General features: G+C 41.6%; 1 protein-coding gene and 2 non-coding genes across 3 annotated transcripts; all 3 read right to left on the reverse strand.

Moving 5' to 3' along the window:
• Positions 1-1,738: 1,738 nt before the first annotated feature.
• LOC106573332 (small ribosomal subunit protein eS17) lies at positions 1,739-8,987 on the reverse strand. Its single transcript, XM_014148292.2, has 5 exons — positions 8,888-8,987; positions 7,807-7,958; positions 4,636-4,741; positions 2,175-2,240; positions 1,739-1,863 (listed from the first exon to the last, which is right to left on the reverse strand). The coding sequence occupies exons 1-5, from the start codon at positions 8,888-8,890 to the stop codon at positions 1,786-1,788; spliced, it is 405 nt and encodes a 134-aa protein (XP_014003767.1). The 5' UTR covers positions 8,891-8,987; the 3' UTR covers positions 1,739-1,785.
• Positions 2,416-2,544, reverse strand: LOC123727934 (small nucleolar RNA SNORA71). The gene has a single exon (XR_006759896.1). It is a non-coding gene; the product is annotated as a small nucleolar RNA SNORA71 (small nucleolar RNA).
• On the reverse strand, positions 4,910-5,039 carry LOC123727933 (small nucleolar RNA SNORA71). The gene has a single exon (XR_006759895.1). It is a non-coding gene; the product is annotated as a small nucleolar RNA SNORA71 (small nucleolar RNA).
• Positions 8,988-13,003: the final 4,016 nt, after the last annotated feature.

A 13,003-nucleotide genomic window follows, 5' to 3' on the forward strand; every position in this document is an offset into this window, starting at 1 on the left:
CGTTGGGCCAGTAACCGGAAAGTTGCCAGAACTAATAAGGTATAAATCTGTCGTTCTGCCCCTGAACAAGGCAGTTAACCCACTGTTCTTTGGCCGTTATAGTAAATAAGAATGTATTCCTAACTGACTTGCCTGGTTAAATAAAATAAATGTAACGTTACCTTTTTCAGCGCGACATGGGAGCATTGAAAAATGTGTGACTGTCCACGGGGAGCTTTCTGCAATTTATTTCTGTTTAAGTGCTTGTGAATGTAGATTACTGGATCTTTCACTGCCATTTAATGGACAGACAAATGTAACAAGCCATTATTTTATTTTTCAAATACAGTTGGACTATATTAAATGTTATGGTGGGAATGTTATGGTGGGAACCAATGAGATAGCGACGCGCTTAGACGTACAGTTGAGTTTAGAGAAACATTTTAGTGTCATCTAAAACGTAGCCGAACTCTACAGATTGCGCATTAAAGTGTCATAACTTCTTTCGTCTCTTCTTGGTCTCTGAATTCTCAGTTTCTAGTGTTCCGTTTCTCATTAAAACTTTAGATCTTTGCAAAATGTTATATGTATTTATAAATGCATCATGAAGCCTATGTTTTAAAGGCAAAGTAATATAGAAATAAGATGTCTTTATATTATGCTGTTCTTGTGATAATATCTTTTGGAGCATTTCAACAACCATACCTCAAACCACAGGGCCTTTAATTTATTGTCATGGTTTTCTGTCATGATATATAAAAAGTATATGTTCAAAATAAGGCTGATTAAAGCGAAGTCCTCAGCCTGGGTGCAAGCTGAAGAACTAAGGGAAAATGTGTCAGGTTCACAAACTTCATTGATCTAAAACTCTACTTATAGTCATGTTTTTCTATTAACAAATAATTGTAAATAATGGAATTTAATCATGTCTTTCAATGTCCACTTAAGTGGAAGTGCAAAATGTAAAGATGCCATTTGATCATAGATGGAACTGAGTTTTAAAGTTCTTGGGTCAAATGGAATGTTTGTTCTAATCCACTCAATCCAAAACCCTACAATGGTTTTAACAGTACTGTGCAGTCCTAACTCAAGAGCTCGCGAATGTAAAGTTAAATTAATCTCACTTCACAATGCTGCTGTAGTAGTGAGTAATACAAGACGTATGTATAGGAACCCAACCTTATTGCACAAAGCCTGCAATGACAGGTCAGCCAATTGAAACAAGCACATGAACGAGGACTAAGCACTTACCCAATTCTCATTTTCCCACATAGCATGATTATTGCTTTCCCATTCTGAAAATAGTTCAAATCCCAATTATCCTGCAGTGTGCACTCATGCGTTTCTACTTGTGCTTAACCAGGAATGGGCAACTCCAGTCCTCTGGGGCCAGAGTGGTGTGTCACTTTCTCATTTACATTTTAGTCATTTAGCAGACGCTCTTATCCAGAGCGACTTACAGTAGTGAATGCATACATTTCATTTCATGCATTTTTTTTTTTTACTGGCCCCCCCCGTGGGAATCGAACCCACGCGTTGCACACACCATGCTGGCGTTGCAAACACCATGCTCTACCAACTGAGCCACAGGGAATGCTCGTTTAACACAGCTGATTAAACGAATTGCATTCTAAACTGAAGATCATGATTAGTGGATTATTGGAGTCAGGTGCGTTAACTGGGGCATAATTGTGACACCAATCCAGCCCTTGAGTTGCCCATCCATGTTCTAGACAGCAACACCACTAGGAAACACTGCTTTTTGTGTACTTTTTTTATTTTATTATTAAGCGATATTACAAATGCCTAGACTCCTCTTGGTGTCTTGAAATTCATTCCGACAGTTGGCTGGGTGACTTGCAGGTTCGACAAACTGCCAAAGTCCTGGAGGAAGGAGGAAGATAAAATCAAATTTCACCATCAAGTTACCACCAGAATACACCACAGGTTAATGCTAACAATGTAAATGGCAGAAGACTGGTCTTGTAACGCCGAGTAGTTTCACCCTGAAGTTAAGACTGGGGAGGACGTGGAAGATATTTTAAAGATGCAGGGTTTGACAGGTCCTGGTATTCCAACAAACACGGGCAAATCTGTCATGGTTCCTGTACTATCAATGACTATGGCAACAATCATGCCATTGCCACATTTTATACAGGGTTAAAACCAAGGTGTCATCTTCACGCTGGACTTACCAGTAGCTTGAGCATCTCCTTGGTGTCTGGGTCGACCTCGATTATCTCCTGGTCGAGAGCAGACACCTGGAAACAAAAACAAAGATTTAGTTACTGCGCTAATGGCATGTCGGCGCTGTCCACCAAACAATGTATTAACAGTGTGCATATTAAACAGGCAACACTGCCACATGACACCAATTCAACAGCGCATACAGCAGTTACTGGTTGCCTGGGGCAAGATTTGCGGTCTTAACACATTTTTTAAAAAGATATAGGGTTTGACAGGAACAGGTATTCCAACAAACATGGGAAAAGCTTTCAAGATCACTATTCCTGAACTATTAATGACTATGGCAACAGTCATGCCATAGTCACTTTCGATACAGGGCAAATCAAAGAGAATTTCAGATTGATTCCAAAGGTATCACATCCCAGACTGAAGATTCCCAATGGCAGCAACGCAAGGCGATTGTTGATGACTAAAAGCAGTTTATGAGAATGCATCTTATGCATCTAGGCAAAGTAGAAGCATGCATAGTTATCAGGGCTTGACATTAACGCAGTGCTACAAATTGGTTAGGATTCTCCTCTATTCAATACTAGCCATGTCATTCTGACAAAGTTAAAAAAATATATTCTTAGAATAGCGTAATTGACAAGTAATTCCAATGCTGTCAAGAAGTGAATACAATATTTTAACCTTACAAATAGATTAACATCTTAGTTAGCTACCTCGCCCACCTTAGCCATTTGATCCCTGGTTCATTGAATGAGGGAATTATTTTATGAAAACATAAAACGTATTTGGTTATAATTGTAATGTTTCAGGGTGGCCAACCCTCCTCCGGGAGATTCCAGAACTATTGGGTGCGCAGGCTGTTTTAAAATGGCCCTGCTCGAACACACATTGTTCAATATATTGGATCAGAGACCAGCAGCCTTCCATTGTCAATACCAGTGATAATGAATGAATGTTACGCTGAACACAAATATAAACGCAACATGTAACGTGTTGGTCCCATGTTTCATAACCCAGAAATTTTTCATACGCACAAAAGCTTATTTCTCTCAAATTTTGGGCACAAATTTGGTTACATCCCAGTTTGAGAGCATTTCTCCTTTGCCAAGACAATCCATCCACCTGACAGGTGTAGAATATCAAGAAGCTGATTAAACAGCATGATCATTACACAGGTGCACCTTCCCTGTGGCTCAGTTGGTAGAGCATGGTGTGTGCAACGCCAGGGTTGTGTGTTCGATTCCCACGGGGGGCCAGTTAAAAAATAAATAAAAAAATGCATGAAATTAAATGTATGCATTCACTACTGCAAGTCGCTCTGGATAAGAGCGTCTGCTAAATGACTAAAATGTAAATCTAAAAAATTGGATAATAAAAGGCCACTAAAATATGCAGTTTTGTCACAGCACAATGCCACAGATGTGCAATTGGCATGCTGACTGCAGGAATGTCCACCAGAGCTTTTGCCAGAGAATTGAATGTTGACTTCTCTACCATAAGCCGCCTCCAACGTTGTTATAGAGTATTTGGTAGTATGTCCAACCTGCCTCAGAACCGCAGACCACGTGCATGGTGTTGTGTGTGCGAGAGGTTTGCTGATGTCGATGTTGTGAACAGAGTGCCCCATGGTGGCGTTGAGGTTATGGGCAGGCATAAGCGACGGACAACGAACACAATTGCATTTTAATTGATGGCAATTTGAATGCACAGAGGTACCGTGATGAGATCCTGAGGCCCATTGTTGTACCATTCATCCGCCGCCATTACCTCATGTTTCAGCAAGATAATGCACAACCCCATGTCGTAAGGATCTGTATACAATTCCTGGAAGCTGAAAATGTCCCAGTTCTTCCATGGGCTGCATACTCATCAGACATGTCACCCATTGCGCATGTTTGGGATGCTCTGGACCGACGTGTACGACAGTATGTTTCAGTTCCCGCCAATATACAGCAACTTCACACAGCCATTAAAGAGGAGTGGGACAACATTCCACAGGCCACAATCAACAGCCTGATCGACTCTATGCGAAGGAGATGTCGCACTGCACAAGACAAATAGTGGTCACACCAGATACTGACTGGTTTTCTGATGTTTGAGTTTGCCTCTACAGCTAGCAAAGAGACATTGTCAGCCTCTACTCATGAGATTCTCACAGGCACACGACTGATGGCCCCATTACCATGGTAACCTTAAAGGGGCAGTTGAAAATGTGTCTGATATTTTGGCTAAAAGTTCACAGAATATTAAATTCAGCAATATACCACATTATTTCTTACTAGTAATACATTTCTTGTTTTAGAAACATTGCTAAGCAATTTCATGTTTTTGGGGGGGTGGTGGTGTAATATTGGCATAAAAATATATTTTGGCTGGTAAAAACGGTGGTTGGTAGATGTTTGTAAATCTAAAGTTGAAAGTTATTTTTAGGCCCTGTGTGGGTGGGGGGGGCACACTTACTTCTGGGACGTAGTTGTCCCTCCTCTCCCTCTCCTCCTCCTGGAGCTTGATGGAGATGCCTCTGACGGGGCCCCTCTGGATGCGCTTCATGAGATGGGTCACATACCTGAGTGCACAATCAAGAATCCAGTTGATTCACATTCAACTTCACAATTGTCACAGCATTCGATCACACCATAGGTTCAAGCTTTTAAAAAATTGCAAGATCACTAAAAACTAGCCTAACATGAGAACGAGGTTTCACACAAGTTTAGATTGTTGCGGATGTGGAAGATGTTTGAAAGATACAGGGTTTGACAGGAACAGGTATGCCAACAAACACGGGAAAAGCTTTCAAAAATCACTGTTCCTGTACTATCAATGACTATGGCAACAGTCATGCCATAATCACTTTCGATACAGGGTTTTAAGTGGCGAACTAGCAATAATTAGCTAGGTCAGGGATATGATAGAATTAATGAGTCTGTCCTTCCAAGCCAGTGCAGCAGACTGGCTGTGATTCTCCCATGCTATTACAAGTAGTGTTGAACTCCAACCTGACTGAACTGCAGCATAGTCAATATTAATTAAATGAACAAATGTAATGGATGAGCTACTTCAGGGTTGACCAATATGTTTTATGTTGACAAACTCAAATTCAATCCATAGGCAACACCAGCCACAAAACACAGCATAGACTAGCTTCTTTTAGAATCCGAGAGTGAAATACTTACTCGTCTCCATCATGGAGGCTCAGCATTACCGAACAGTCCTATTACAAGTCCTATGAACAAACTTTACCCGTCGTCTGCTGATTTTGTCCCCATTTCAGGGGTAATCAGACAAAATATACACAGGGAATCATCATCAACCCAACCTTCAGTACACTGGTCTGTTTATCGGTTCTTCACATGCGACAAACACTTGCACAATATGGCCGAGACGAACCGAACATTGTCCCACACAATCAGCTGGCAAATTTCACACAGTTCCAACAGATGGAGAGGAAACGTGCTTAGGTCAATTACGTTAAGCTTACTTTCGGCTATCATTTCCATATTGTGCATCAAGTGCAATGCGTCAGGAGATTGAAAAAACAAGCGACAAAACCTACAGGCGCCGCAAAAAGTCAGATACACTTCTGTGGATACCCCATCTCCACCTCCTACCGTCAAAAAGACCAACAGCACAGACAACCGGTAAAGTAAGTGTAAAGATAATTGTATTCAACATTCTGGCTTGTAGAGACTCCTGCGTCTTTTTCAGGCAGACTTCTTCCAGACTGAATATCAATGGGGTAACCGTGGAAACGGTCTGACTTTCAAGCAATGTCTAAACATGAGTCATTCAGCGCAACAAATTGAAAGGGGAAGAGCAGTGTAAAATAATTTGATGACATGTTATGCAACTCAGTGGTGTTGGTGTCATGATGACAGTATGGGGTATATCTTGTCCAATGTGATAGTGCCTCATCCCATAGCATCCATAAAGATCTCAGTACAAAGGGGAAACCCCTAAACAATCCATCGCATACACAACCACCTTAACCTGTTAGGGATAGGGTGCAGTATTTTCACGGCCGGATAAAAAACGTACCCGATTTAATCTGGTTACTACTCCTGCCCAGAAACTAGAATATGCATATAATTAGTAGATTTGGATAGAAAACACTCTAAAGTTTCTAAAACTGTTTGAATGGTGTCTGTGAGTATAACAGAACTCATATGGCAGGCCAAAACCTGAGAAGATTCTATACAGGAAGTGCCCTGTCTGACAATTTGTTCTCCTACTAGGGCATCTCTATCAAAAATACAGCATCTCTGCTGTAACGTGACATTTTCTAAGGCTTCCATTGGCTCTAGGAAGGCGCCAGAAAGTGGAATGAGAGGTCTGCAGTCTCTGGGCGAAAAACAGCAGGGGTTTTTGTGAGTGGTCCTTCTGAGGACAATGACACTGGCGCACGCGTGCACGAGACGACTATTATCGCTATTTTACGAGAAAAATCGCATAAAAATTTATTTTAAACAGCGTTTGACATGCTTCGAAGTACGGTAATGGAATATTTTGAAAAAATCTTTTCACGAAACCTGCCGGCACGTCACCCTTTGGATAGTTACCTGAACGCATGAACAAAACGAAGCTATTTGAATATAACTATGGATTATTTCGAACCAAAACAACATTTGTTGTTGAAGTAGAAGTCCTGGGAGTGCATTCTGACAAACAACAGCAAAGGTAATCCAATTTTTCTTATAGTAAATCTGAGTTTGGTGAGGGCCAAATTTGGTGGGTGTCAAATTAGCTAGCCGTGATGGCCGGGCTATGTACTCAGAATATTGCATAATGTGCTTTCGCCGAAAAGCTATTTTAAAATCTGACATAGCGATTGCATAAAGGAGTTCTGTATCTATAATTCTTAAAATAATTGTTATGTATTGTGTGAACGTTTATCGTGAGTAATGTAGTAAATTCACCGGAAGTTTGCGGTGGGTATGCTAGTTCTGAACATCACATGCTAATGTAAAAAGTTGGTTTTTGATATAAATATGAACTTGATTGAACAAAACATGCATGTATTGTATAACATAATGTCCTAGGAGTGTCATCTGATGAAGATCATCAAAGGTTAGTGCTGCATTTAGCTGTGGTTTTGGTTTTTGTGACATATATGCTAGCTTTGAAAATGGCTGTATGATTATTTTTGGGAGGGTACTCTCCTGACATAATCTAATGTTTTGCTTTCGCTGTGAAGCCTTTTTGAAATCGGACAGTGTGGTTAGATTAACGAGAGTCTTATCTTTAAAATGGTGTAAAATAGTCATATGTTTGAGAAATTGAAGTTATAGCATTTTTTAGGTGTTTGTATTTCGCGCCACGCTATACTATTGGATATTGGTGAGGCGTTCTGCTAACAGGTTAATCATCTTTATGTACATGCCACCCCATCTCATTCACATATACAAAATGCCCACTTACCCACAAACACTACCATGGTGTGATCAAATTACAAGTTATGGTCCTCCTTTTAAAAGACTGCATACAGCCAAATCTGAGTTCTTTAAAGTCACTGCTCTAAAGACTGAATCTGTTCAAAGGCCAGTGGTGCCACCAAGATAAATGGTTGAGAAACACTGCTCACTTGGTCCCCTCCTATGCTCTACTCAGAGACCATATGTCTAAAGAAAGACTCACCCAGCTATCTTGTTGCGCAGCTTCTTGCTGGGGATGATTGCGATCTCCTCGCACACCCTCTTGTTGGTGTGGAAGTCATTTCCCAGCCTGGTGTAGTACTTCTCAATGATGACCCGGGCGGCCTTTTTCACCGTCTTAGTCCTGACTCGTCCCTGTTGTAAAGTTGTGCAAATTACTTTCAGTTTCCCGAATGATCAGAATGGCCCAAATTCTCCACATTTAAAATGTCAGAACCAAGGGTCAGTTGGGGTTGAGGACCCATCAAACACGGGAAAGGCTCTTATTTCACGTTTCCTGCACTATCAATGACCTGGCCACTTCCTATACAGGGTTTAATGTAAGAAATTAAAGTACAGAAGCTGCTGAAATTGTAGGTTTCAGTATTCCCACGGCTGACATGCAACCTACATTTGGCTCTACTAACCAGAATTGCACAAACGTAACTAGCTAGCCCAATACCGTTACTACTTGTAACGTTACTAGTTATCTGGGTTGCAACTTTGTGTAGACTGGCTAACAAGCGAGGTACCTGGCTAGTAAATGGAAGTCATGACTAGTTACACCAGTGATTAATCATAACTAGCAAGCCAGTACTGTACATGGGTAAATAACTACCGGCAGCTAGACCCCTAGTTAAGGTTAACTAGGATGATTTAGCAGTAAGGTACCGTTAGTTAGCCAACTAGCCAGTTATGCTTATCAGTATCTCGAATGAAATTCAATTCCCTACACACAGCTTAAACATAGGTGCAACACCACCAAACACACAGCGGATGATTGTGCAACATTGAAGGCACAGCCAGTTCTCTCTACTGATTATAATCTAATCAAGACATGGAGAACGAGGTTGTTCATGGACAGCCAAATGCCAGCGTACTGCTTCTTCTGTTAGACTCTCGGGGAACACTCTACATAAAATTGTTCATAAAAACTGCCAGGAACGGCATTCCAACTCAATATGTCAATGTGATTGAGTAATACATCCAACATTTTACTATTACAGACCTAAATATCATTACGGTTGGTTAAAAAGCGCCGATTACGATAGATTTAGCGGGGTTGTAAATGTTTGAGTACCCACCATATTGAATCGGGTTAGTTGAAGAGGGCAAACAAATTCTTGAGCACAAGTTTAATAAGAGGGCATGCGGAACTTGCAAACCAAGGCAAAAATGTTTTGCTGGCCCCTACTGGTGGAGGAATTCGTGAAACAATTATCAAATTTCGGAAGGATTACTATTCCCAAACTTTTTACATATATAGGATTATGAATTCAAATGAAAAAAGTGAGCTGTGTCCAGCAGTGTACATAAAGGTATTGTCCAAAATAATAAAGTGAAGAGCTACAAAACACACTTTAGGCTACTTTATAATAATGCTTGAAAACAGATACATTTGGTTTCCCCTGTTGAGTGTCAGTCAGTCCGGTCCATCTTCAAATAGTGCAAAAATATTGCACATCTCACATTGTACAGTCTGAGTATTAACATGAGAACCAAATTCAAGTTTCATTGTTCCTTATGCTGATTCTGTCTGTGGCTGATATTGATTCTTATGGAATCATTCTGCCATGTTTGGTTCTCATTCAGGTGATGTCACACCATCATAAGTTCAGTGAAAAGCAAGAGTTGCACACGCCAAAAAGTTAGTAGAGGTGCTGACTAACAGTGAGTAAACTGTAGGCTTTATGAATAAAGACAATCACACACTTTGTATATACATACACGTTTCAATGACACATGCACAAGTTCAGTGAAAAGCCTTTCTGGCAAACTCCAAACATGTAAGCTTCCAGTAATTTATTGGGTAAACCAACGTTTCGGCATCACACTGCTGGAGATGCCGTGAAGGCGGCACTGTGATGCGAAACTTTGGTGGTTTAGCCAATAAATTGCTGGGAGCTTATAGTGTGCAACTATTTATTTTTTATATCCTACACATCATAAGTTAACACTATTCTATTGTACAGTGTATAGAAGTAAAAGGGATGACAATGTTCCCATGTTCATATTCAGACACCTTTTTATACCTCCAGTTCATTAAAATGTTTTGGAGATATGGTTACAAAGGGCTGCACATTTCACACAATGCAACATGGTCACCCCTCATCAACCCTGGTCCTGGAGCACTATTTATTTATTTTTTATTTCACCTTTATTTAACCAGGTAGGCAACTTGAGAACAAGTTCTCATTTACAAGTGCGACCTGGCCAAGATAAAGCAAAGCCGTTTGACACATACAACAACAGAGTTACACATGGAGTAAAACAAACCTACAGTCAATAATATAGTAGAAAAATAAGTCTATATACAAAGTGAGCAAATGAGGTGAGATAAGGGAGGTAAAGGCAGAAAAGGCCATGGTGGCGAAGTAAATACAATATAGCAAGTAAAAAACTGGAATGGTAGATTTGCAGTGGAAGAAAGTGCAAAGTAGAAATATAAATAATGGGGTGCAAAGGAGCATAATAAATAAATAAATACAGTAGGGGAAGAGGTAGTTGTTTGGGCTAAATTATAGATGGGCTATGTACAGGTGCAGTAATCTGTGTGCTGCTTTGACTGCTGGTGCTTAAAGCTAGTGATGGAGATAAGTGTTTCCAGTTTCAGAGATTTTTGTAGTTCGTTCCAGTCATTGGCAGCAGAGAACTGGAAGGAGAGGCGGCCAAAGGAGGAATTGGCTTTGGGGGTGACCAGAGAGATATACCTGCTGGAGTGCGTGCTACAGGTGGGTGCTGCTATGGTGACCAGCGAGCTGAGATAAGGGGGAACTTTATCTAGCAGGGTCTTGTAGATGACCTGGAGCCAGTGGTTTTGGCAACGAGTATGAAGCGAGGGCCAGCCAACGAGAGCGTACAGGTCGCAGTGGTGGGTAGTATATGGGGCTTTGGTGACAAAACGGATGACACTGTGATAGACTGCATCCAATTTATTGAGTAGGGTATTGGAGGCTATTTTGTAAATGACGTCGCCGAAGTCGAGGATTGGTAGGATGGTCTGTTTTACGAGGGTATGTTTGGCAGCATGAGTGAAAGATGCTTTGTTGCGATATAGGAAGCCAATTCTAGATTTCATTTTGGATTGGAGATGTTTGATGCGAGTCTGGAAGGAGAGTTTACAGTCTAACCAGACACCTAGGTATTTGTATTTGTCCACATATTCTAAGTCAGAACCGTCCAGAGTAGTGATGCTGGATGGGCGGGCAGGTGCAGGCAGCGATCGGTTGAATAGCATGCATTTAGTTTTACTTGTATTTAAGAGCAGTTGGAGGTCACGGAAGGAGAGTTGTACAGCATTGAAGCTCGTCTGGAGGGTAGTTAACACAGTATCCAAAGAAGGGCCAGAAGTATACAGAATGGTGTCGTCTGCGTAGAGGTGGATCAGAGACTCACCAGCAGCAAGAGCGACATCATTGATGTTTACAGAGAAGAGAGTCGGTCCAAGAATTGAACCCTGTGGCACCCCCATAGAGACCGCCAGAGGCCAGAACAACAGGCTCTCCGATTTGACACACTGAACTTTATCAGAGAAGTAGTTGGTGAACCAGGCGGGGTAATCATTTGAGAAACCAAGGCTATTGAGTCTGTCGATGAGGGTTTGGTGATTGACAGAGTCGAAAGCCTTGGCCAGGTCAATGAATACGGCTGCACAGTATTGTTTCTTATCGATGGTGGTTAAGGTATCGTTTAGGACCTTGAGCGTGGCTGAGGTGCACCCATGACCAGCTCTGAAACCAGATTGCATAGCGGAGAAGGTGCGGTGGGATTCAAATGGTCGGTAATCTGTTTGTTGACTTGGCTTTCGAAGACTTTAGAAAGGCAGGGTAGGATAGATATAGGTCTGTAGCAGTTTGGGTCTAGAGTGTCACCCCCTTTGAAGAGGGGGATGACCGCAGCTGCTTTCCAATCTTTGGGAATTTCAGACGACATGAAAGAGAGGTTGAACAGGCTAGTAATAGGGGTTGCAATATTTTTGGCAGATAATTTTAGAAAGGGTCCAGATTGTCTAGCCCGGCTGATTTGTAGGGGTCCAGATTTTGCATATCTTTCAGAACAACAGCTGACTGGATTTGGGAGAAGGGGAAATGGGGAAGGCTTGGGCGAGTTGCTGTGGGGGGTGCAGTGCTGTTGACCGGGGTAGGGGTAGCCAGGTGGAAAGCATGGCCAGCCGTAGAAAAATGCTTATTGAAATACTCAATTATAGTGGATTTATCGGTGGTGACAGAGTTTCCTATCCTCAGTGCAGTGGACAGCTGGGAGGAGGTGCTCTTATTCTCCATGGACTTTACAGTGTCCCAGAACGTTTTTGAGTTTGTGTTGCAGGAAGTAAATTTCTGCTTGAAAAAGCTAGCCTTTGCTTTTCTAACTGCTGGTGTATATTAGTTTCTAACTTCCCTGAAAAGTTGCATATCACGGGGGATGTTTGATGCTAATGCAGAACGCCACAGGATGTTTTTGTGTTGGTTATAAGGGCAGTCAGGTCTGGAGAGAACCAAGGGCTATATCTGTTCCTGGTTATACATTTTTTGAATGGGGCATGCTTATTTAAGATGGTAAGGAAGGCATTTAAAAAAAATAACCAGGCATCCTCTACTGAAGGGATGAGGTCAATATCCTTCCAGGATACCAGGGCGATTAGAAAGGCCTGCTCGCTGAAGTGTTTCAGGGAGCGTTTGACAGTGATGAGTGGAAGTTGTTTGACCGCTGACTATTACGGATGCAGGCAATGAGGCAGTGATCGCTGAGATCTTGGTTGAAAACAGCAGAGGTGTATTTAGAGGGCAAGTTGGTTAGGATGATATCTATGAGGGTGCCCGTGTTTACGGCTTTGGGGTGGTACCTGGTAGGTTCATTGATAATTTTTGTGAGATTGAGGGCATCAAGCTTAGATTGTAGGGTGGCCGGGGTGTTAAGCATGTCCCAGTTTAGGTCACCTAGCAGCACGAGCTCTGAAGATGGATGGGGGGCAATCAGAAAAATAAAAGATAAAACTATAGGGTGCAGGCTTTAGCTCTAACCTACTGAAACAATTGATTCAACTAATGAACTGCTCATCAAATGAAACTTGAACAAAGTGCATTTGAGCATCCCAATAGACAATGAAAAAGTTCATTAAAATGAATCAGACTACCCAATCTTGTGTATTTCTAGGACAGCAAGAAGTCCACAGCACAAGGACAGAAACACAGTGCCAAGAG

The sequence above is a fragment of the Salmo salar genome, chromosome 16 (assembly GCF_965601325.2).
Source record: "Salmo salar chromosome 16, fSalSal1, whole genome shotgun sequence".
Lineage (NCBI taxonomy): Eukaryota > Metazoa > Chordata > Actinopteri > Salmoniformes > Salmonidae > Salmo > Salmo salar.